This window comes from Eretmochelys imbricata, chromosome 2 (genome assembly GCF_965152235.1).
Source record: "Eretmochelys imbricata isolate rEreImb1 chromosome 2, rEreImb1.hap1, whole genome shotgun sequence".
Classification (NCBI taxonomy): Eukaryota; Metazoa; Chordata; order Testudines; family Cheloniidae; genus Eretmochelys; species Eretmochelys imbricata.
Window position 1 is genome coordinate 71,778,033 of NC_135573.1, and position 26,952 is coordinate 71,804,984.

At 38.4% G+C, this 26,952-nt stretch overlaps 1 protein-coding gene across 1 annotated transcript in view; it reads right to left on the reverse strand.

Moving 5' to 3' along the window:
* SNTG1 (syntrophin gamma 1) overlaps positions 1-26,952 on the reverse strand; it is a 242,913-nt gene that overhangs the window by 22,665 nt on the left and 193,296 nt on the right. Inside the window, exon 15 of the mRNA XM_077808685.1 lies at positions 20,549-20,641. Within this exon, the coding sequence (XP_077664811.1) occupies positions 20,549-20,641 (93 nt within the window). The remainder of the gene's footprint in view (positions 1-20,548; positions 20,642-26,952) is intronic.

A 26,952-nucleotide genomic window follows, 5' to 3' on the forward strand; every position in this document is an offset into this window, starting at 1 on the left:
CAAAAAACCCATTGAATAGAGGCAACCATATCTTACTCATCCTGTGTAGTAAGGGATAGAATCTTCACAAATATTGCAAAAAAGGATTCACGAACACAAAGCAATCAATTTGCTTTTGATGGCTGTTCTCACATTTTATTCATTTTTCACAGACATTCACATGAAGCAAGTTATGTTTGCAAAATGTTTGTGAAAATGTGAACATTCATCTGGCTATATATTGGTACATAAATACTTGTACAAATTCTAAACGAGGATTCACATCAAAAGTGTGCCCCATGATCATCTTGAAAGCTTTTTTGGATTTAGAAAGTTTCAGAGTAGCAGCCATGTTAGTCTGTATCTGCAAAAAGAAAAGGAGTACTCGTGGCACCTTAGAGACTAACCAATTTATTTGAGCATAAGCTTTCGTGAGCTACAGCTCACTTCATCGGATGCATTCAGTGGAAAATACAGTGGGAAGATTTATATACACACAGAACATGAAAAATGGGTGTTATCATACACACTGTAAGGAAAGTGATCACTTAAGATATATATAAATGTATATAAATCTCCTCACTGTATTTTCCACTGAATGCATCCGATGAAGTGAGCTGTAGCTCACGAAAGCTTATGCTCAAATAAATTGGTTAGTCTCTAAGGTGCCACAAGTACTCCTTTTCTTTTTGGATTTAGAAGTCATTTGGTAAGGAAACAAATAATACCATGTGACTTAGGTGACCATGTGACACATATCAAATAGGAAATCAAGTATACAGTTTATTCAACCATTGTTCATGAGTGAAACATAGGCTGAAATATGTCTGCATGAGCCATTAGTCAAATTTTGAATAATAAATACATTTGTAAAATTGAAGTCTGTTCACAAATAGAAAGAGAGGCTAAATCTGTTGTATAAACTATTCCCAACTCTATTGTTATTACTTATAAGTACAATAGCAGTGACTACAAACCGCAGGCAAGTTGGGGTATTATTTTACTAGGTACTCTATGGTCAATTCTGGTGTGTGGGGGGGGTCCTTTATTTAACAAGAAATTAAAAAAGGCTATGCCTTTGTATGAATCTACAAAAACTGTATAAGCGTAAGTAAGTACATGTTTTAGGAACAGTATAGCATGTTTCACTCTAACAGACTTGATTTGACAAAGTATTTTAAATACTTTTCTGTAATCAACAACCCAAACGTAAAATATTTTCCCACTCTGAGATGAATGTTCTGGCCACATTCACAAAACTCTGGATGTTCAGAAAACCTGACAAAGTTAACCAGTTCTTATAGAAATGTATAGTATGGCAGACAATTCCACTGAACAAACAAATCTGATATTAGATTTAACATATTAAACAAATGCTGCAACTCCTTTTCCATGTATTATTCAAATATCCCTAGAATATCCCTAGAACTTTATCACTAATGGTATAGCATCATTTCAGACCTTTAGCATCAATAAATACTGGAACATAATCCAAGCAAGTAAAAAAAAAAAACAGGCACGTGGCAAACTAGATACAAGACATACCCTGAAATGGTGATACATTCTGGCAGTTTGGAAATGCCCCAAAATGAAATCCTATAGGATAGGAATTTTGCCATTGATTTCAATTGGAACAGGATTTCACCCCAACACTTTAATTAAGAAAGAGTTCATTATAATTTACCATTTAGCATTTGTGTGTCTTATATTCTGTTGGTGGAAGAGACAAGATTTTGAGCATTGTAGGAGATGACTCAAAATAAAGTGGGCAATTAACACTGTGATGCTGGCAGACCGGGTGCCAGCTCATGCCAAGGCTGACTGCTGACAAATATATGAGCAAGTCTGGCTCATCTGTGTGTTGGTATTGTTAAAATAGGAATTAGAATTATAAGACTGTGTTTAGACTTTATGAAATGCTTGTAAGTTGTTGCATGCACTAATCTCACTTATAATATCTGTATCCCTTGTTATAAGATATTATTTAAGTGTTTGCCCTGTTAACTGTAAGACAGGAGAGAAGCATTTACAAGCGTGAAATACTAGTTTCCAAAAGAAGGCCCGCTATGCTATTGTGGAACATCAGAGAACAAGAGACTATTGTTTGCTCCTTACCCACAAAAAGGAGCCCTGCAAGTGAATTCTTCTCAAACTGAATTTGCAACTTAAGCCAAAGAAGGAAAGGAATAAAAAGCCATAACAAGGAGAAACTGAATCTTTTATGCTGCTTGACTCCCAGGGGCCAGGGTTACTAAGCATAAGCAAACCCCCTCCCACCCGGCGCTTGGCCTGGGGTAGCAGTAAAGGACATATAAAGCTTGTTTATTATAGACTAACTATATACTATTGCTTTTTGAAACTTAACATTGGAACTTATTTGTGTGTACATATGTTTACACGCTTTAACCTTGTAAATAATTTTTATTTTATATTTCTAGTTAATAAACCTTTAGATAGTTTATTACACAAGCATTGTCTTTGGTGTGAGATCTAAGGTGCAATTGACCTAGGGTAAGTGACTGATCCATTGGGACTGGGAGTAACTTGAATATTGTTGTGATTCTTGGCATAAGGAACCATTTATCACAAAAGCAAGCTTACCTGGGAGACAAGATCGCTCACAGTACCCTAGGGGACTGTCTGTGACTCCATGTTAGGGCTGGTATAGTGCTTAAGGAGTTTACCCTTGATACTTGGTTGGTGAAATCTAAGTATGAAACTCACAACCAATTTGGGGTTTCTACCCTCGTTCTTAACAGTCTCCTTTGAGGTTGGTGCTCACGCTCTTGAGCCACTGTGGGAAAACTTGGCAAACACTTCTGCAGTCATAGGGCAATGGAATAGGCAGCAGGGTGTTGCAAGTTGATTAAAAGGACAATGAAACCAATGTCTCCATTAAGTCCATGGTTTTTAGTGTCCAGCAGAGTTATGAATTTAAGTGCTCAGTTTTGTCTTTTGAAAGTGCTGTGCAGGTTTCCTTTGAGGACAATTGGTAATTGTTTTGTGAAAAGGGTTTGTCCATGGGTTATAGGGTGTGTTTGTCTTTTATCATTTTTCAATTAGTTTATTTGAGAGCATAGTGATTGTCTGGTTTCACCCATGTAGTTGTTGCCGGGGCATTTGATGCACTAGATAAGGTCCATCACATGTTGTGATAGGCATATGTAGGACCCATGATTCTTGAAAGGTGTGTTGCAAGGGATATTGATCATCACAGCAATGGTGATATGTGTGCAGGTTTTGCATCTGTTGTTTTGGCAGGGTCTGGTGCCACCATAAGTTGGTGTGTCCTGGTCTGTGGGGAACTTGCTTTTGACGATAAGCTTGGCAAGCCTGGGGGATTGTGTGAAGTTCAGAAGAGGGCTTCAGGAAACATTTCTTCAGGATGTGGTCCCCGTAAGTATAGGTTGTAATTGTTTGATACCCCATATAAGCTCTAGTGTGTTGTGGCAAGTGACCACTAGGAATGTGCAATGATATTTTTTTTCCTTGTATCGAAGCAGGTTCTCCTAGCATATTTGGGAGGTCCGATTCATGATGAAATCTACTTTTCTGGTGGCGTGTCCTTATATTCTTTGTAACAGTGTTGCCTATTATGTCCTGCCAGTGTAACATTGTTATAATTCACCCACCTCTTTTCACTGGTTGTGTATTTGTTTTATAGGTACAGTATCAAAGCACCAAGAGAAGCTACTGCCTCCAGCCTCTGTGGTATTTTGGCATGGTTCCTCACAAGCACACAAATTGATGAATGCTACATTCCTTTTCTCTTTCTAATTCTAGAAGACATGTTCTTCAACAATGCGTAGAAAATGTTCTCAGTTATATCTGAGTCGTACTGCGTTTTGTTACTTATTGCAGTCGTTTCACATTCTTGTACTACAAAATGTGAGCTTCTGAGGAGGTACTACATTCTTCCAATGGTACAGTTAAAACTAGTTTGTTCTGCCTGACATATCAGAAAATAATAAGTAATCCATCATGGTTTCATGACTATTCAGGTTTTTTTTTATCCAGAGAAATATGAATTCTCCAAAGAACTCAGAATAATCAGGTCTGTTTGTGTTTCATTTACTTAACATACTCCTAGCCAGATTATACAACATGAGAGTATAAAGTAATCAGTAGCTCCTTCCATGACTGTTTGATCCAGGCGAGGACTCAGAGAAGTCCTCCCTAATGATGCAAGGAAGCAAAAGCTATGCTTAGTCAGGCTGGGAGCTTAGAGAGTGAGAGAAAATTCTAAACTGTCCAGTAGTTTTCAGAAAGGGCTAACTTCATATTCATTACAGCAGTCCTCCCTCTTCTCTATCACATTAGACCTTACAAGAATCCTGAGCTGTATCTGAAAAAAAATGTGCCCTAACTGAGCCTGTAAAGTAGAATTTGCACAGGTAAATCAGGTATAGTAACGGCATGTGCTGAAGTAAGTAACTACCTAATCGAAGAATGCAAATACCAGTTTCCAGGGGTAAACAAAATTTCTGGAAATGAATCATAGGTGTACACACTTCAGATTTTGGCCCTATATTATGAAGTGTTCAACTGTAGGCATATAAACGAAAATACACCCAGAACAGCAATTCCAACACTCCCTTTCATGAATGCAACACATAATGACAATGGGCCTCATTTGGCCTCCAATTCTGTACATGGAAACAATTAAAGGTGTATGTCAGGATTTTACAATGATTAGACAACTAATTTCCAGACTGTGCGTACAAATGCTATAGAACATGCTTATTATTTAAGGATGCAAAATTGGACGCTATATTTTTAAATATTAGTCTCAATAAATAAGTTCTATTTTTTGTTTTATACAATATACCTTCAAAAGACTTAGCTGTACTTTTTAATCACATTTAGTCTCATTCAGTACTTTGAGTTATTAAATCATACTTTTGTACAGCTTTTGAAGACAAAATAAAATATAGAATTCTTCTCAGTTGCAGTTAAGATTCCTTTTAAGCTAATGTCATTTGTCTGTTCAGTACCATAAGTGGTGCTGCTACAACTTAAACCTAATCAGTGCTAGATACATCTGTCCTGTGGGTCCTTCCTGTCAAGGATAAAAGTAATTGGTAGCTTGGGCACCTGGGATGTGCATTAATTTGGCAACACACTGCTTCTTCCCATATGGAATTGAGAGATTGCATTCCTGTGAAGTGACACTCTATCCATATTACTAGCAGTAGTCTGGAACTGACTAGGATCAAAATTTGGTTCCTACTCAATTTCACACTGCTACCAATCTCACAGGAATGCCTTACTGTAAATAATTATGATCTGAGTCAATTTCCTTTGTCAACAGGTAGGGCTTTATAAGTACAATGGGAAAACCAGAAGAGGACATGGAGAGTGAAAAACAAAGGGGTCCAAAGGAACAGAGAGAGGAAAAATCCCTACTAATAAAATAACCAATCTTGGCAAACTCTAATATCCTATGCACTGTTTACAGAGTACAGTCTATTTTCTTAGTGCTGAGTGATGAACTACAAGATCTTGCCTTTTGTTTATTTGCTGGACTATATGGCTACACCAACAGTGCCTGGTTCTTTGAACTAGAGTTGTAGCCACCACTATTCAACTTTAATGATTTAGCCACATAATAAATTATTATTGTTACACAGAATTGATATTTTAAATGTCCCATCCGTGAACCAAGTGAAGTTCCTGTTTGGTATCTGTGCTGTTAATAGTAATTGTCATATTGGTGATGAGGAGAACTTTAATACATACTGGATCAATTCATTTGGATATCCAGAGTGCACATTAAGTCAGTACAAATGAAAGAAATGGTAGGCTTCTTTTGTATGTCTCGTCATGAGTAACCTTAACATAGACAGAGTTTATTATTTCAGGAACAATAGAAGTCCTGTACTATGTGGCTAAGTATCCATTTGGCACAAAAAACATAAAAGTATTTACCATGCTACTTATTCCTCATAATGTATTCTCTTTTGATGAAGCAATGTGTTTGTAAAATAACAGATGACCACCACAATGTGTTTTGTTGATATACACCTAAGGGGCCATTATGGAGCCTTTTCTTACTTTGTTCCAGCAGCATTGTATAATTTACAGCATTTACAATTTATTATCATTTTCTATAGGAATGAATTCTTCTTCTGATAAATGGACATTTTCTACAGCCATTTTAAAGACCAGTAAATACTCTAGAGTGCAAACACAGCACTTTTGCGCAGGAAGATATATTGCATTATATACACAACATGCACACATGTATATCAGTAACTGTAAATGTGTATATGCACACATGTGTATGTGTATAACATATTCTTTTGTATGTGAATGTGTGCAAATAAACACACACAAATGAACAGATATACAATTAGATGTATAATGCTCTGCATACACATCCACACACCCCATTTCCACCTGTTAGCAGTCCACCAGGTCTACAGTAACAACGTGGGGAGAGAGTGGCTAGAACTTAGTTCAATTGGGGAAAGACCCTCTGACTCCCGTGTATATCAAGGATGCCAGCCATACAATGTAGTTTTTTTTAGCACAAGTGACTATGTTGGTGCAGTTTTGTATTTTTGGCAAGTTATCAAGTTATCAAAGGTCAGTAGTACATATAAAGAGAGGTGACACTGGCTTGTATGTTTCTCCGCCAGGGGCTGGTGTGAGGGTGTCTCAGACCTATGCCAGAAGTTTGCCTCCCTCCAGCCTGGCAGTCCGAGGCCAATAGGATATCTGGTAGCCAGCATCAAAGCTGTCCTCTAGAGTCCAGGATGAAAAGTCAGATGAAAAGCAGTGACCTGCACAGCCATATAAACCCCATATTATAAAAGGACCAACACTGAATATATCCCTTTTGGCTAGTCAAGGGGTAGAAGTAGTTGATATGATGTAAGGAGAGGTATTGATGTTTTGTGCCTATAGGAAATATGGTGGATGGAGAACACAGTGAAGGATTTGAGCTTAGATTGTGAACTCTTCCACACAGGTGAAAAATGGGTGTAATGCAATGGGTGGTAGTAAGAGGAGCAGATGAGGAAGATGGTGATTGAAATTTTTAGAGTAAATGACAGGCTGAGAGCTGAATGAGTCCAAGTTAAAAAATGTGCTCTGTTTGTGATATCAGGGTATGCACCTCAACAAGGAGGCAATGAAGAAGAGAAAGTTTCCAACAATGCTAACAGACACTAGCAGACACAGCAACACCAGAAGAGCTGATATTGGTATGTGGAGATATGAGTGCACAGAGAGGCAAAAACCAAAGGGAGTATGAAATGTGCTTAGGAAATATCAGTCTAGGCACAATGAATGAAAAGGGAAAGTGTTACTAGATATAGAATCATTGTACTGGAGGGGACCTCGAGAGGTCATCTAGTCCAGTCCTCTGCACTCGTGGCAAGACTAAATATTATCTAGACCATTCCTGACAGGTGTTTGTTCAACCTGCGCTTAAAAATCTCCAATGATGGAGACTCCACAACCTCTCTAGGAAATGTATTCCAGTGCTTAACTACCCTGACAGTTAGTAAATTTTTCCTAATGTTCAACCTAAACCTCCCTTGCTGCAATTTAAGCCCGCTGCTTCTTTTCCTATCCTCAAAGGTTAAGAAAAACAATTTTTCTTCCTCCTCCCTGTAACAACCTTTTATGTACTTGAAAACTGTTATCATGACCCCTCTCATTCTTCTCTTTTCCAGACTAAACAAACCCAATTTTTTTCAAGATTCCCTCACAAGTCATGTTTTATAGTACCTTTAATCATTTTTGTCACTCTTCTCTGGACTCTCTCTCTCTCTCTGGACTCTCTAGACATGTGTATTACCAATCAATGGATGGTAGCCAATACATGGTTCCAAAAGAAAGAGTCATTTGGTCATCAGTGGTGCATACCAAAGCTAGATTGATATGTTATTCCTGAGGAAATTTCAGTTGAATCAAGTTATGGACTGCAAAGTGATACCTAGTTAGATGGTATCACAAGCTTTTCACAATAAAGATTGCAAATAAAGCTTCGGACAAGAAGGGAAAGACACAAGATTAAAGTATGGGAAGTTAAGGGGAAATGCAGCAGAGAAGTTTGTGGAAGCAGTACAGGATAAGTACCAGGAAACAGACATGACATAGACTCATAGACTTTGAGGTCATGACCTTCTAGTCTGACCTCTTGCACATTGCAGGCCACAGAACCTCACCCACCCACTCCTGTAATAGATCCCTAACCTCTACCTGAATTACTGAAGTCCTCAAATCATGATTTAAAGACTTCAAGTTACAGAAACTCTGCCATTTACCCTAATTTAAATCTGCAAGTGACCCATGCTCCTGCTGCAGAGGCAGGTGAAAACCCCCCAGGATCTCTGCCAACCTGACTTGGGGAAAAATTCCTTCCTGACCCCAAATATGGTGATCAGTTTTTTATCCCTGCCTGATGGACCTTCCTGTGCATGCTCTAACTCAGTGGTGGGCAATCTGCAGCTCGCAGGCTGCATGCAGCACATCAGGGTAATCCACTGGCGGGCTGCCAGACAGTTTGTTTGTATTTGCATGGCTGCCTGCAGCTCCCAACATGCTAAAGGATTGGCAATTATTAGGTAAGATCTAAGTTATATATTGACCTGGGTATGTGGCTGGTCCTTTGGGAACAGAAGAACCCTTTGTTTGATGAAACTGGTTTTAAATAACCCCTCATCATTAAGTCCAGTGTCTGGGTGTTGAATCCAGGCCTGGAATACCCAAGGAGGCTGCATTTCTGACTTTTTGTTAGCCAGTGTGGTGAGACAGAAATTTACTTTTGTTACTGGTTTGGTATATCTTATGGAAGAATAACCATCAACCGAAAAGGAGGGAACTACCCCAGAAGAACATGGATTGTGGCATCAGCAGAGGTTCTAAAACAATAAAATAACATGTAAAAGAAATAAATCGAGTGCAAATGAAAGCAAATACAAAAAAATCAAAGCATCAAAACTACCCACAGCTGGCTGACAAAAAGATCTATAGCATTGCAAAAGTAGACACAAAGGGAATGTAGTCAATTATTTTAGTTTAATTCTCATTTATAGTGTGATGTTATGATCAATCAATATGTTTATATATATCTTCATTGTATGTTATTAGAGTTAATTTGTAGGATTATAAAAGTATAAGATTGATCAGTATTTAGAGGAATCAAGTATTAGACATGAGTAAGACAAGCTGAAACACAAGAACCTGTAGGTTGAGGTAGGCTGCAAGCCTTTAGATTAGCTTTTTTGGGGACAAGAAATGATGGCATAAATCAATGACTGAGAAATAACCCAAAAGATTATGGGAAAAGAGGTACCAACTGGTAATATTGTGAAAGTATACTTGGGAAGATTAAATTTAAATGATAAAATGCTGCAATGGTAAATATTGTCTCCAACATATGCCTTAACCACAAAATAAAAGTGGTATGCCAATGTTAATGAGAACCTACACAGCCTATAGAATGTGGGGTCCCTTGTGTTTGTAGGGGACACAGACCAATAAGCAATAGAGGGTTGACACTTTCATGTACATGCGGAGAATGTAGGTATAGACAGAATCACAGGATAAAAAGGGTGCCCAGAGTAGGAAAATTGAGCTTCCTATGGGAAACTCCAGCAGGAACCACTCCCATATTGATGATCAATCCATTAGAGAGCCTCTAATACCATCTAGGAGGATGAGAGTATGTCTGTAGGTATAACTGGTACATGGTACTTATCTTTAGGAATTGTATATGCTGTGACATTTATAACTTTTTTGGTAATCTTAATAAAACTGCTAAAAGTAGATGTCCTTGTAATTGTACGTTATTTGCCTATGGTTTCATGTCTTCCTATGGACTTCAGATCCAGAACAAACTGTTGAACTTTAGAGTGTAGCTGCCAGAACTGAACCCACTGCAGTATAATTAACATTAAATAGACTAAAAGGCTCCACAAAGGAGGATGGTACTGCAACACCATTTGTAAATGATGACCAGAGGAAACTTATAATAACACCCAAACACGTGAAGGAGAAGAGGAAACAATACTTTGAGAGTCTCTTGAATGATGCAACTCCCTTTTGGGTGGAGTTGCTAACATGTGATCTTAATGTTGTGTCTGAGTCTGATATACAAGAGGAGCAGAAGAGAAATGCAGTCCAGGTAATGAAGAACAGTAGGGAAATGGGACCCAAAGAAGTGACAGCAGACCTGGTGAAAGTCTTGGGCAAGAGAAGTATAAAATGGATCAGCAGAATAGTTAAAACTGTATGTTGAGACAAGAGAATTCTACAAGTTTGGCGCACACCTATCTTGCTTCCAATACATAAGAAAGGAAGTATCCACTGAGAGATAAAGTTACTGTTGCATGGGATGAAGATAGTGGAGCACATCTGGGATATGAGGAATAGGAGACTAGTGTAGCCCATCCTCTAAGAAGAGTTCGGCGTTAGGAAATTATGAGGAACCACAGATGCTATGTTTGTAATTCAGGAAGTGATAAAGAAGTGGCTAGAGTATCAACAGGCTAGCTTCTGAACTTTGATAGACCTAGAAAAGTATACAATACAGAGGAGAAAAGGATGCTCACACCAGTGCTGAGGAAATAGGTGTGAAGATTTAATAAATATGGTGAATACACTTGATAGATCATGTAAAACAGTGATCTGAAAATGTTTTGGAATGACATGCCCTTTTGAAGTGAAATTCAGACCTCATCATGGGTCAGTCCTTGCTCTGCCACTGTTTATCATGTTGATGGACCATGTCAGCAGGAAGATCCCAATGGAAAAAAATGAGAAACTACTATATGCAGATGACATAGCAATAAGAGCATCCTCAAAAATAGCCTATGGGGAAACAGTAAACTGGTGGTATGACCAACTAAACTGGCAAAGGATGAAAATGAACATGTCTAAAACTGAGGTCATGTGGGTCAGCAGCAGTGCCATGGGGAAACTGGACAGAGATTTATGGAGTGAGACTAGACCATACTGGCCAATCAAGTACCTTGGCAGCTGGAGTAATGGAAGACAGCAAGCTTGAATGTGAAACACAATCCAGTGCGGGGGAGTGCTGGAACTGTGTGGAGTAACATTCAAGTCTTATGTATGCCACCAAGACTGAAAGTCCAGATGTACAGAACAATAAGACACTCTGCAATGCTCAATGGTGCAGAAGCATGGGTCCTAAAGAGACAGGTTCAATGCCTACAGGTGTTTGAGACAAGATGTCTTTGCTCTATTAAAAGTTACATGAAGAGACTGATTTTTAAATTAATGAAGTCAAAGTATGTGATGTGGCTGACAAAATCCAAGATGCACCACTTCACTGGTTCAGCCACATACAGAGGATAAATGAAGAGGACCTGGTCAAGACTGCATGGCAGGAGAGAGTCTGTAGGAAACAGATACCCAGGCAAAGCTGTGGAAGTGATGGATGGATTGCATCAAAGAAGATGGTAAGCAAGTGGACCTTAGTGCCGCTTCGGACAGATGAAGGTGGAAGATACTTGCATGACGACCCAACCCCAGATGATGGGGTAAGGGGAGTATGATATATGTGTGTGTGTGTATGTGTGTGTGTGTATGTATACACATACACACACACAATGCAATGTATATTGTGCAGCAGTGATATGGTCGCATACCAAGGTGATAGGTGTAAACACACATACAATATTAGTTTTTGTGCCCATTACTTTGGTATCTGAGTACCTAACAAATTTACTAATGAGAACATAGGGGTCAGTTCCTCCCCTGTACTCTGTCTGCTTTGCCCATGTTGCCAAACTGCTCTTAAGTCAGCACTAACCAACTTCAGCATAGGGGAATCCTTAGGAGTGAAGAGCCACTGGTATGGGTCCTATGACACCCCACTTCTTGAACTCCAGTACACGGGGTATGACCAGGGCATTCCTATGCTCTTGTGCCAGTCCCCTGGGGATGTGAACAGTTGAGTGTAAGCTAGAGTGGCGACGACTCTGCTGTAACTTAAGTCAGGGCCTGCACTGACTCCCAGATAACCAAAGAGTATGAGCATAAATACTCTTCCACCCCCACCCCACCCCCAAACTATGCTGAACATAGTTCAACCACAGCTCAGGATAAAGTCCAAGGAGTCTAAGAATGAAGCTTTAGGTCTTAGGGATATACTGCTGACCTTTGTCATATTTAAACTTAGGAAAAGGCGAAGACACTTTACATTACTTTAAACAAAATGGAATCTGATGCACTGTAAAATTATATGTCAGTAATATTGCATTGTTGAAAAGGTCTTCTGCTCTGTCTTGGAGATGGTGTTTTGGAGATTATGGGAAACAGGTCAGGTAAACATGCACTTTGTAATTCATAGAGACTAGGGTTGGTGCGTTAGTCACTTTAGAATGGAAAAAAAATCTATTTTGTTCCCTTTTGTAACATGGGTATGAAACTGAGGGGGATGAGCTGAACTCTGAATCCACTCATCTCTGATGGGCCATGCTTGTCATTAGGAAAATAAACCTGAAAAAAAGTTAATTATAAATTATAAGTGAAACCCATCTGAATATTTAAGCAATTTTGAAGTTAATCATTTATAAACAAGGTTGCCAGGAGTCTGGTTTTTAACTTGAACGCCCGGTCGAAAAGGGACCCTTGCAGCTCTGGTCAGCATTGCTGACCAGGCTGCTAAAAGTCTGGTTGTAGAACAGCAGGGCTAAGGCAGGCTCCTTGCCTATGCTGGCTCCGTGTTGCTCCCGGAAGTGGCTGGCATGTCTGGCTCTTAGCTGGGGGGCCAGGAGGCTCCGTGCTCTGCCCCTGCCCCGAGTGCCAGCACCGACACTGCAGCTCTCATTGGTCGGACCCATAGCCAGTGGGAGTTGCTGGGGTGACACCAGTGGACTCAGGCATTACACAGAGCCCCTGTCCCCTCCACCTAGGAGCTGGACATGCTGGTCGCTTCTGGGAACCATCTGAGGTAAGCGCCGCCTGACCAGAGCCTGCACCCTTAACCCCCGGCCCAGGTCAGCACCCCCTCCCATATGCTAACTCCCTCAGAGAGCCCTCACTCCAACCCCTTGCCCCAGCCCTGAGCCCCCTCCCACACTCTGAACCCCTCAGCCACAGCCGGGAGCCCCTGTCTGCACCCCAAAACCCTCATCCCCAGCCCCACGCCAGAACCCGCACCCACAGCCAGAGCTCCCTCCTGCACCTTGAAACCCTCACTTCTGGCCCCACCCCAGAGCATGCACCCCTAGACAGAGCCCAAACCGCCTCCTGCACCCGAACCCCATGCCCCAGCCTGGCGAAAATGAGTGAGGGTAGGGCAAAGTGAATGACAAAAGGAGGGATGGAGTGAGCAGAGGCAGAGCCCTGGGTAAGGGGCAAGGAACGGTGGGGTAAAGGTGTTCAGTTTTATGTGATTAGAAAGTTGGCAATCCTATTTAGAAAGATCCACGGTGCCAAAATGAGCTACACTGAAAGGATGTAGAAGTGTATCCAGATCATTTACTGTACATCAAGAACCCAAGATGTGATGAGCAAAATGTTCAGTTGGGATTACATTAAAGAGATGTAGAACTTGATGTAACCTTTTGCAATTTTGCAGAACCAAGGGAAACATCTCCCACAAACACATTCTGGCAGCAGCAGCTGGGAAACTGAAACAGAAAGTAAAACATTTGCCTTACACTCTTGAACTTTGATGTATGTCTATCCACACCACAATTAGACAGCTAAGGCTAAGGGGCTGTTTAATTGTGGTGTAGACATTTGGGCTTGGGCTGCAGCGTGAGCTCTGGGATCCTCCCACCTCGCAGGACCCAGCCCAAGCCTGAACGTCTAAACAACAATTAAACAGCTCCTTAGTCCAAACCCTGCGACCCCAAGTCAGCTGGCACAGGCCAGGTATGGGATTTTAATTGTATACTAGACATATCCTAAGAGCCTACAGAAAGGAAAAGGAGCCTCTGGGACTTCAGTGGTCCATCTAAATTAGATGCCTGAGAATAAGAAGGCCTGTAGCAAAAGCGGAGATGTCAACTGGCTGGTAGTCTGACAGACGTGCCTGGACAACCAAGAGGAAGGAGTCCTGCACTGGTCTTTTGATCTCTGTTTAACTTCATTTTAATAGAAAAAGAAAGAAAGAAAGAAAGAAAGAAAGAAAGAAAGAAAGAAAGAAAGAAAGAAAGAAAGTTCAGTAACAGCATTCTGTGTGACATCATACATCTTAAATAATGTTAATGAAGTAGCTTAATAAAGCTTTCAAACTTTCCTCGGTGAAGCTGCTAATGGCAGATATGCTGTGAGTACAGTTATGAACCATCTGAATTAGCTTCACATATATGCCACTAGCACAATAAACATTTTTACACAATATGCATACTGACTATTTCAGTTGGCACTTCTTGTGAATTTGTCCACATAAACCACTAAGCAGGTTGCCTTTTCACCACAGCTATGTCATTACTGTGAACAAGTGAGCATGTGGTAGAATTTAATCCTAATCAAACACTTGCTAAGATCATTACTAAGCTATATATTGTAGGGCTCCATTACACTGTAAATCTTGAATGATAAAAAAAAAATCTCTTGCTCTTGAACTTTAGATTTAGAGACTGCTTTAGAAGAACAAACACTTCTTTGAGTTATAACTTTCCTATATCAAAGGGGCAAGAGAATTATATCCTTCCTTATTTATCTTGTAGGGCCATCATAATGCTACTTGGTGGTTTACAAAACTGTTTTGGTAGGTAATTGATATTTTCCTGTAAGGTTGGAAGAATCAGATTTAACTAGCAAGTCTGTTCATTCAAATCAAAATAGCTTGTTTGTAGAGCAACATAAACTGTCAAAAAGACAAACTGCTGTTGGCTCTGTTTTTCAGCTGTCAGCTAGGGAATGAATGAGAGAAAGCAGGAGAGATTTAAGAGAGAGAAATGATATGATTTATATCAACACTGTTTAATCACTTCACACTATGGATTTATTTTAAATAACACAGTTTAAATAGGTTCCATATTTATGTAAGTTTTTGCACAGATTCAGAAAAATGTTTTCTAGATATTTTTATTGAAATATGACATGATCCAGTTTAAATAGGGTTGATACAGATGAAAATCTATATCACTGAGTTAGGGCTACAATTGAAACATTACTGCTCATTAAATGATACTAGACAATGTAGCAATCCATGGAGATTTTTTATGCTTTTTTGTCTTGGAAGTGTAAATTTACACAGAGACTTGCTTACATGTAAACACACACATAAGAATTGCTAGTGACTTTCTTCTTTGTCACATTTGTGAAATTTAGCCCATTATTTGCCCATCACATTGAATAAAATTTATTAATCCACAAAAAAATCAAGTAATTTAACAATGGGAAGTGTGATAATTTGGGATTAAGGTTGTAAGGAAACAAAACAATTAAAATGCTGATACCTTGTTTAAATAACTTAACTGTCAATACAACGGGATAAGTGTCCACTAATGAACTGGAGAGCTATTAATCATACTGGTCCAGATTCTCAGACCCTTACTCACACTGATGTGCAGTTATTCCATGAGTAGTCCAATTGATTTCAGTAGTACTATTTGCTTGAGTGACTACTCACCATTGCAAGTTAGGGGTGAATAATCTGGCCTGTCGGATGCAATAGAAGGATTTCACCGTTTCATGGTGACTGTGGGATCTAAAGTAGTTTTCACATTTCAAAGAGGCAGATTAGTAGGGCACAAATGAGGAGTTACAAGGTCCCTATGCAGCAGAATAAAGAAGCGGGCTTCCCAAATGTGCTGAAAAGATGACACCTGAGTCGAATGAAGGGAAAAGGACATGTGCTCTAAGAAACATTAATGTGCTACAAATTAAAAGCCAAACTTGCCATGAGAACTACTGTGTATGTTTCTGAGTTTGCTAATATACACAGTGTGTTTTTAATTTTTTAATTCTTGTTGGCTGGTTTCTCATCAGTTTTTATTACATATTATTTATATGTGTAGCACCAATAGCGGGACTGGTAATGAAATTTTACCATTGGCAAAATTGCAAATGGGTAGGAAATTCATAAGCACAGATGTGCATTGAAATTCACCAGTTATCTATCTAGGGGGAAGGGATTGCTCAGTGGTTTGAGCATTGGCCTGATAAACCCAAGGTTGTGAGTTCAATCCTTGAGGGGGCCATTTAGGGATCTGGGGCAAAAATTGGGGATTGGTCCTGCTTCGAGCAGGAGGTTGGACTAGATGACCTCCTGAGGTCCCTTCCAACCCTGATATTCTATGATCTATCTATTGCTTTGGTCTTGATGCATAGTACAAATCTTGATGCAAGAAGGAATCAGTCATCTCAAACAGCCTATTAGACTAGATGGATGCCCTGTTCGGGCACACATAACAGCCATTATGCATTTAAGAGCCAGGCCAACTCCTGAGTTATTCTAATACCCAAGTTTAAGTGTTGCTTTTTTTAAAAAAAAAGCTCATTTCCTGTTCAGGCAAACACCCACTGACTTAAATGGATGTTTGTCTGACTAGGGTCCAAGTAAAAATGGAATAAGGAACTCTGAATTTGTTTCTTGTTATTAATCTTTTGGAGAAAACATCATAGCACCTTTAACTTTTAGCCAGAGAATTATCAGATATAGGCAAAAGGGATCTCAGTTTAATGAAAACCTGCCTTAATAAGCAAATAATACAAATATGAAATTGGTACTAAAATATGCTCAGCATAGACACTGAAGAAAATACATTTTATAATAGTATCAAGGCTCATCCTAGCATGAAAATGTCCTATAGAATCCTGGAGCTGTAACAGCCTAATAAGGCCCTATCAGAAAAAAAGTCAATAGTGGAACTGAGAAATTCTCAGTGGTAGCAAACCACAAAAGTTTGAGAAAGATTTTCTTTGGGGTTTCAGTTAATTGGAGTATGATGTGTTTCAAATTCAGGGAGCTGTATTTCTCCTGTAGATCAGAGCATTTGAGGGCACTCAGTTCAAATTTCTGACTGCTTTTTATTGTTTCCAAGCATTAAGTTTCAGAACACAACAGTAGTCCTATTGATTCTGCAGTGGAAACCACAAGGGATTAGTAGAAACCAAAGAAGATCAGATGAAATATTCTAGTGGAAAGTGCTGGAATTTTAACTAGGGGAGCTGAAGCAGGCTGTCCCTTGGAGCTCCTCTGGGTTCTGATGCTGCAAACTAGGGAGGGATGGAGGCATCCATCTCCTCTGAAGATGTGGCAGGTAGAAGAGTGGGCTTTAATGGTCCCTTCTGGTCTTAAAGTCTATGAATATATGAAAGGGGTTTGCATGCCAATCCACATCCAAGAAGATGAAATATCTGGGAGGGAGAAGGAGATTGAAAATGAAAATGGCAAAGGGATGTAAGCCTGGGTCTGCTTGGTGGAAACGGAATCAAATGACTTGTATGTGTTAGTGGAAGCAAAACTGGGACAAGCATATGCAAACAGGTGCATATATATATAGGTTCATATCTGCATTTTTGCTGGTAGTGAAACACACAGATGAACTCAAGTGTCTGTGATAGGTTCTCTTGTGAAAGGTTCTCATAACTCTTGTCTGAAGCTGAATTTAATTTCTTTTTGAAATAATCTTTTAATTAAAAATCAACAAAAGTCAAGTATTCTTTAAATTATTAATATCCTTGTGCCAAAATAAAATAAAAATATATTGGAAAAGTATTTTTCCTCAGTGCAGTGTTCATTAGTGAACATATCTAGTGGCAGTTGGAGCAGTACAAGGAATTTTGTAAAAATCCTAATTTAAAAAAAAATACAGTTTACATTTTTATAAGACAAGTTTTTTTTAGTTTAGTTTCATTCACATTGCTACCCTGCATACTAATCTCTGCTTTGATTTGTTTCCATCTGCATCCTTCCTGCCTAGCCAAAGCTCATTTGAACCCTCCAGCAAAATAAATTTGATCACTAGGCAGAGATATAATAGTTTAACTTAAATCATCTTTGCAAAATTATCCTGAAAAATTATAAACACTAGCTCAAAACTGAGTCACCTGCTCTCACCTTAATAATTAAAGGCTGAGCAAGGCTGAGCAAATTCAACTCATGAAATTTTGCCACTTTTCTGCGTGCAGAATGTCTGTGAATAGATTGAGATTTCCTTAAATTTATTCATTATTCAAATTCACCTGACACATTTTTAATGATTCAACATCATCTTTAATCCTATGGATATATTGCAAACAGTTCACTTGGTGTATCTGAGCTTGTGTCAGTTAGCTGGAGATGGGTCACACAAGCTACATGATATTCTTTTTGTTCTCTGATTGGATGAACATCTCTCTTATCAGGTGGAAGTTCTGGAGCTCTAAATCTCTCAATAATTTCGGGAGAAGGTGCAGATACATAGAATTATGGAATTTCAGAAATTTCACTCTCTCATCCACTCAGGCCTTTTTCAAGGGATTCTTCCTAGAATAATTTGGCTCCTGTAAAATGTATTTACTGGGTGCAGAGGTTACAGCAAATATTTTCTCACTATATTCACATAAAGACATTTTCTGTATATGTGCGGTTCTAGTTGTGAAAGGTACTGTCAGATTATTGTCTAATCATTTAACTGCCTAGGTCACATGCCAGGGCGTGGAAAATCTCTTAGGATACTGGTCTCCTTGTGGTGTTAAGCAGTGTTCCATCCAGACCCAATATACCAAGAGCACTACATTTACTAGCTGGCAATTTTCTGTCATTCTCCCCCAGTCATTGTTACAAAATGTGTGTGTGTGTGTGTGTGTTCATTGCTGTAGCAGCAAAGGTAGCGGCACCCTCTCTTTTGGCTGCACCTAGCAGTCTTATATGCTTTATGGTCCAGATGCGGGCTTGGGCCCTAGCACTGCAGCTTTGGGACTGTATAAGCTGAAGAACTCTGAGTAATAGCAGGGCTAGCAAGTGAACCTGCAGCCATATATATCCCAGCTTCAGTCAAGGTTATAAAATCAAGAAGGTTGTGTGGCAGTTCCATCTGTCAACATTTGTCAAGGTCTGCTGGCCTTTTTTCTGGGCCTATTTTTTCCACCATCTGGCTCAGGCGCTCTGACAACTGCCATTCAGAGATAAGCAAATCAGTTCACCTTGGCCACACTTATAGATAGCAGGAAGATCCTACCCATCACCTTCCTACTTTGAGCCCTCATTCTTCCTTTGCTACTTCTGCCCCCATTCCCAGACATTACTGTGGGGAGTTACCCCTTTGCTTGGTGACTCTTACTTCCTAGTGCTTTCCTTTCTTCCTTTGCACATGGCCCGATGGGGTGGGCTGGGGTGGGAGGTACACAGGTTCACATATAATTTACTGTGCCACACTTGGATATGGACTTGTGCTTGGCTTTAAAATTCCCCACCAAACCATAGTCTCAGATTCCTGTCAAAACAGGAAACGATAATGACAGCAGATAGCTGTGGCTACTCTTGCAGGATCACTCTTTGCCTCATTCAGCCTCATACTGTTGCTAGGGCTATTGTTTTTGGGCTCATTATCCCTCTCTGATTCTCTCCCTTCTCCTCTCACCTCCCCTCTCCTACCTCTTCCCCTGACACTCCCAAACTCACAAAGCAATTACAAACAAAATGTACAAATGCTCATACAAAGCACATTTAAAACTCACTATCTCGAAGTCTTAAAATGTTTGTTAAGCAAAACTCAACTGATCTGATGTGCATGGAAAGTGAATACAAAAGGGACACTTGGATAGACCAAAGTACATTAATTACTTAATTCAAGCAAATAGTCAAGGAAAGATACTCATAATATTTGGTGCAGCTCTATGAGAACTAGATCCAAAGTGCACTGAAGTCAGTCAAAAGACTCCATCTGACTTCAGTGGGCTTTGGATCAGGCCAATAATAATCATAATGTGAAAACTGATGATAATGAAACAACTTGTCTGTCAAAACAAATTACTCGCCTCAGGTGACTGAGTGAGTAGATTTTTTTTAAGGCTGGGTGGGAATATTACAAGGCATACAGACAGAGGCTGAATCCAGTGGCTGCTGTCTGCTCCTTTTTAGGTGGCTGATGTACCTGTGTTATCCTGATGGGAAAGCCAGAAGAGGTACACTTTGATCAAGATATTTGTGCGATGACTTTTTGTATTATAAAATTACAAACACTACACATATAAATATGAAATAATACAGATATGAAATTGCAATAATAATCATACTTTCTACTAGTGCAATGGGAGATGGGGCATGATGGGTTCTCTTTGAGGAATTCCTGTGCCACTATGGATTCCTACAGGATGATTTTGCTTTAAAATTTGATGAAAACCAGGCAACACCAGGAGAATGACATCAACCTGTATCCATATCCTGTTATAGTATGAGGATTTGACACTTGGTCAGGGTTGACACTGGCTTCTCTGTAACAACTGCATTACAGATTGCAACATCCCATATCATTCAGAAACAACCCCGCAGGATTACAAAAAAAGTACAAGGGATTTGACATATGATGGCCTACCAAAATACTGAAAGAACACATTTCAAGGATGGCTTAACTCTCCATCTCAAAACATAATACTTGGAAGAAGAATATTAATACTGTATTGGATGCAGGTCTCAGATCTTTACCTTTGTGGCAGCATCAAAACAGACAAAACCCATGCCGAAGTCAATAGTAAGCCCCATAAGATGACTCTCCAAAACACAGGCATATGTCTTGCACTGCAAAAATCAGAAAACACAGTTACTATACTAAGTAGCACTGTACTTGTCTGTTAGCTCCAGTAAATTCTTTTTGTTTGCTCCAATGCACACATCTCAAAATTATTGTCAGAGAAAGGATTGCGTATATGTATTAGGTCAATTTCATCCCAGTTGTAGTTCAAACTAGTGGATTTACACCAGAGAGGAAATTGTGCCTTTAGAAAGAGTCTTTAATTTTATTTTGAAAAAACAAAAACATAATTCAACAGTAATTTTAACGGATTACTGTAGCAGCTGATAAAAAGAAAGTCTCATTTTATAGCCAGATTTTTCAATGATGTTAGAAGATAAAACAGAGTACCATCACTAAACCTTCTTATATCCAGATTTAGAATAAATAACTGTGTTTGCAAAGAAAATCTGTTTGAGATGCTGTTTGCTTCTTTGTTATCTGCTCAACCTCAGTGGTACAATATGGTGAAAAAGAATTTATGCAATCAAAAGAGAACTTTCATTGTCGACTAGCACACAATATGTAGCTCTAACCATAAGCTTTTATGAGAAAACCTTGACATTTTAAATGGCATTCGTTCTTTGGTTTCTTTTTTTAAGAACATGGCATTTTGATATACGACATGAGAAATCAATTAGTGACATTTTCTTGATCAAACTGAGCTCTCTACTTCAAAGCCGGCTTCAGGTTCGTAATGGCAATCTTGCAATGTTCAACACAAATTCTGATTTCCCTTGTCAAAAATATTTAATTATGTCAAAATCTGATGCACCAAAGTGCTTTTAAAGACCATATTTCACACAGCTGCATCACAAGGGAAATATTTATGGGCATTTTACTTTTCAGATTAAAGTCAGAGACAATTAAATTCCCCAAAATCTTCGCCCTGAAGACCCTAAGCAAGAGCACAGATTGAAGGATTTTTCATTTTCATCCAGTTCATGGATGTTAATACAATGTGCACACTATGTCACAGGACTGAATATTAATTATTAATATTGACGTAAATCGGTTATTGTTGTACTGTTTTTATGAAGACACTTATTTCTATGGAACTGTGACTATCAATGAATCTAAAATAAATAGCATTTATTAAAATTTCTCTTTACCAAGAAACACTCCACCAAAACACTATCTTATTTTTCTCATGATGCTGGCTTCAGAGCTACCCCAGGTGTGGACACCATAGGTAAATTCCTGGGCCCACTAAAGTTAATTGGAACATCTTTATTATTGTTTCATGAGTTTTTTTAACAATTCTAAGACTTTTGCCCCAAAACGTAAAAGCATAGGAGTTGTGGGTGTTCAGAGCTTCCAAAAGCAAGGCCATATTTAGTTAGGTGCCTGAATATGGATTTAGGGGTTTACTTTGAGAAACCCTGGTTTGGAAATGTTGACCTTATTGTCTCCTTAAATAAAGAAACTTAGGATAGAATTTTCAAAAGTGATCAGTGTTGGCCTAACTCTGACGACAATGGGAGTTTTATCATTTACTTCAGGAGGAGCAGAGTTAGGCTGACGCTGAGTATTTTTGAAAATCTTACCTTTAATATTTTAGTAGTTATATGTGTCCTGGTGTATTATTGCATCTTTAAACAATTTTCATTGAAATATGTTATATAGCAGGAAACCTGACAATGACAAACACAGAGTAATTTTCATAGTACAAACACAATAAAGTCAAGAGCTAGGGTATTTGATGGTTGTGGAAAATATGCATTGCAGATATTCATATCACATCTTTTTGACATTTTTATTACTGTAAATGCCATTGATTCACATGAATGAAGTACTATTTCGACATTAACATTGTACCACATAAGGGGCACCCTAAATAAACACACACACACACACATACACACACACACTTATTTATTTACAGCTATGAACAGAATGGCTTTACTTTTTGAAGCACACTTAAATGGGCAGTCCCCTGAAGACAAGGACCACAAACTACATCTTCTTTGTGGAAAGGTTCTTCTGCTCTAAAAAGATGAACCATGTACACCTGCTTCTTAAATTGCAAGAAACATTTATTACTTGATATATTATTCTCGGATTTGAACACAGACATTTTGAAAACTTTAAGCTAAGTACACTTTGTGGAACTGAAATAATTGCATCTTGTTCAGTTAATATGCTGGCTGATATACAGGTGCACTACCTTTCTCTCCAGGATAGAATATGGTGATGGCTGCATCAAGACACATACCATAGTTGTTAGATAAACTGTACAAGCACATCACATAATTCAAGGCTTTCAGCTTCAAATATGCAGACTTCTAGCACCTAAACTAAAGTAAAATCTCCATTAGTTGTCATTAGGGCAGATATTAAATTTTTCTGCCAGTCACTAGACAGAGTGAGAAATGACAGAACAGTTCTAGTTCCTTCCTGTAGGGAGAAGTTGTACACACACACTTCAACCATTTGACCATGCAACATGTGAACTGTAATTTATTTTGATGTGGTCCCATTCATTAAAAAAGTTAACTAATGCTATGTTAAGAAAACTCCCACTTTTATTCAAAAATCAGGGTTTCATTTTGTAGGTTTACCTTCATATTTTATTTGTTGTTGTGTTTTCAGAAGTGAGAGGCAGTTTTCACTGCAAATGTATTGTAAAAATGCTATTATATTATAAACATTAAATCTTTTTCCCATGGGTCAAGTATGGGGGGCAAGGGGCGGGGGAGGAGATGATTTTGGCTTTGGCAACATTTCATCCCATTGAAGGAAAAATGGGTTCACATTTATAAAGTAGCACATTTCACACTCGATCAGATTTATGAATTCCCAAATATTGAAAATCTCTCAGGTTTTTTGCATGCAAAGCAAAAATTGGTAGCGGCAGAGTTCTATTATTAACTCACTACAACATGCATAAAACAACAACTGCTTTATTTACATTGCTCCAGCTACCTTAAGTAAACACGAACACTACACTGAGGACTAAAATTTGTCAAAAAGACAATATCTCAGACTGGGAATAACAGTCTGCTCTAATGGAGCTGACCTCCTATTCCAACAGCATAATCAGCAACTCCACCCATATGGAAGATCAGTCTCAATCTATCACTTCAGCCTAAGGTTTCCGCTCATCTTTTTAACTCCTAGAAATCTTGCAGAGGTATCTAAAACACAATTAGCAGAGTAAAAACAAACAAACATAAAAACAGGTAAAATTTATAATGGCCTTTGACCAAATGAGACTTTAAGGTCTTTGGGACAGGGGCCATCTTTTGTTCTGTGTTTGTACAGCAGCGAGCACAATGTGGTCCTGATCCAGGATAATTAAGGCTCACAGGCACAGTGGTAATACAAATAATAATCCTAAGTAATAATTCATTATTATTAAATTGTTGCAGTAAGTTTGGAATATGCACTATAGGATAAAGGTAAACCTAGTTAACTCTATTTATTCTGGGTGTCTCTTCATATTGAATTATTCTGCTATCTTTAATTCAGCTCCTCCTTCATGAACTTGGAGAGAATAAAATGACGAATACTACCCAGGTGCATGGATAATGCCAAAGTTATTACAGCTTTAAGGAAAACCCTTAAAGGTGTACTAAAAACCATAACAAACCATGGAATGATTTCACATTGATTATTGGCTTCCTACACAAAAACATGAAACCTTGTCAAAAATGTGTCCCAAAAAAACAGCCACAAAATATTTCCTCTCTCAGTCCCAGTGCACTCCCACAGTATGGAATCTTAAACTGGGATCATGAATAATTCAGGAGCTCAGCTCCAGAAGATGACAGCCCAAAGTACTATGTTCCTCAGATCCTACGCCCTCAGTTCACACTACAGTTCCAAGGAGGTGTTTAAATTATGGAAGGCGTGATGTGCTATGAGCATATTGTAAGCTATTTCTGAAGCTTGGAGAACCTGAAAACACTTGGGTTATAGGTTCAAGAATCAATTCAGACTTTAAAACTCAACTTTTCAAGCACAGAACTTCCATGGGGGCAAACTTTACAATGTAATCACAAGACAGGCTACACAATAATACTCATCTTCTGGAGTGAACAGCTAACATAAAAACAAGAACAATAGTAAGAAAGTACATAAAGGAAGCCCATAATGCAAGGAATGCAACATTCAACATAAAATAGTAGGGACTTCAAGAAAGACTGTCAGCCGCATTCAGTTGACTTCAGTTAATTTGAACACTACTATAAATGCTGCAGATGTCTTGGGTTCTTCTCACACTTTAAAAAAAATGCTATAAGACAACAGGGAAAAGGATTTTTTCCCCCACTATCTATGTGACTTCTGTTTTTTCTTTAAATATCTAATTATACGCATGGATGTTCCTTATTGCTCTATAGAAAACTAATTAACTATAACATAGGTATAACATAACTCTACAATGGCACCTCTACAGTATTATAAATTGCATGACATGTTAATGTCAAAGTGCTATCAGCTTTATTGTTTATTTGTCTTCCTGAAATCTTATTTTTTCCTAAGGGAAGTTTGCTCTTTACTTGTGTGTTAGAAGCTGCAGAAGCTATGAACTTGGGTCCCAGGTCAGCAAGGTACCTATCTGACTTCATTGACTTTGACTTCAGTGGTATTTCTCACATGCTAGAAGTGCGGCAAGTGCTTAAGTATCTTGCTGAATTGTGGTCTTAACCAGGTTTATTTTTAAATAACTATATTTGTAATAAACTCTATGGACTGTATTCTTTGCTGTTGTAAATTGGCATAGTTCCATTGACTTCTATGGAGATATGTTAATTTATACCAGTAGAGAAATTTTGCCAATAAAGTGTGACTATAGTAGAGTCCAGCCTACATTTGGATGATATTTTTAAAATGAAAAATTAACAAAATCCCAAATTTAATTAAAATGTAAAAAATATGGATGGCTTATATGCAGAAATATCTGCATATACGTGGGTTTGCACTGAAAGTGAATTGTATATGCAAATAAGACACTGAATGCAGTTACCCATTTGCTTGTGATGTGACTTCATAGAGACTTGATTTTAAATATCAATATAATTATTATTTGAGAGTGCCCGTTTATATTTTTCTGATCATCCATCCATGAGACCCCATTCTGATTTTAACCTGGCTCTTTCCTTGTCACAGAATGATGAGACTCATTGGCACTTTGTAGAGGCCAATCATGCCACTTCTCAACTACCACTGAAAATCTATTATGTGTTTGATGATAAATATGCAACAAAACTGTGGGAAGAAGTCACAAACTATTGAAAGAAAATTAGAGCAAACTAAAAGTAATTCAGGTAATGGAATGGGCATCTTGCCCATCCCCTTTCCCCCCTCATTGGGATGTAGGAAGAAGTTCACATACAACACTAAAAGTGTACACACAAAAGATGAAACTGATTCTGTGAATTTTGGCTTTCTGTCAATTTCACAAATGATAAAATATTTTACTGTCGATAGTTCAGTTTCTCACGTGTGCTATAGCCAAAATGCAACTTTGGCACGTAAAAAAATACTTTCAGCTCAATAAAGACAAGATCACAGTGGGGAGATGTGGGAATAAGACTGTTAGAAGAGGTATTACTGGGGACACTGAAGCACATTAAATACATTTGAAGTATAAAATCTAAGAGGTAGAGCCAAAAATCAGAAGTGGAACAGCAGGTACCCCTATAAGAAAAGACAAAATTGAAGTAACTTGAGTGCTGATGGTTATTATAGATGTTTTGTTATATTTTCTTTTGTGGAATGCCCTGTAGTGCAGTTACAAACATTGCCTCAGGTAATGATATGAGAAGTAAGAGGTATCTTGATGTTTCTGAATTAGGAGATTATTTGTTTTTTTGTTTTTTTTTTTTTAAATAGTAACTGCGTCTACATTTTCCAGCACAGTAATAAAAGTTCAAACTATTCCTTTAAAATGTAACAGAGAGTAACATTTTTAAGTTAAAAATTGGCATTTCTGAGATTAACGGAATTAGCTATATGCATGAAAAGTGACAGCATGTGTAATTCTGCCAAATGGGAACCAGTTTTATAAACTAAACGTATTTCATCTCAGCTCTGATGGTTTTGAGATCAGGAGGGTATTACCATATATAAACATTTAACATTTCACTTAAACAATAAGCGCCCGATGTTCAAATGAGGGCACAAAAAAGATGTATGCATAGAAACTTGTCTTTGAGCACAAACCAGCATTTACATATACCAAATAGGGGCGGCATCTAACACTTAGATGCACAAATATTCTACTGATATGCAAATATGATTTTTTATGTGTGCAGCTGCAAGACTAATCATGACAACATCTTTGCAGATGTATCTAAAAAGATATTTTTCTGAT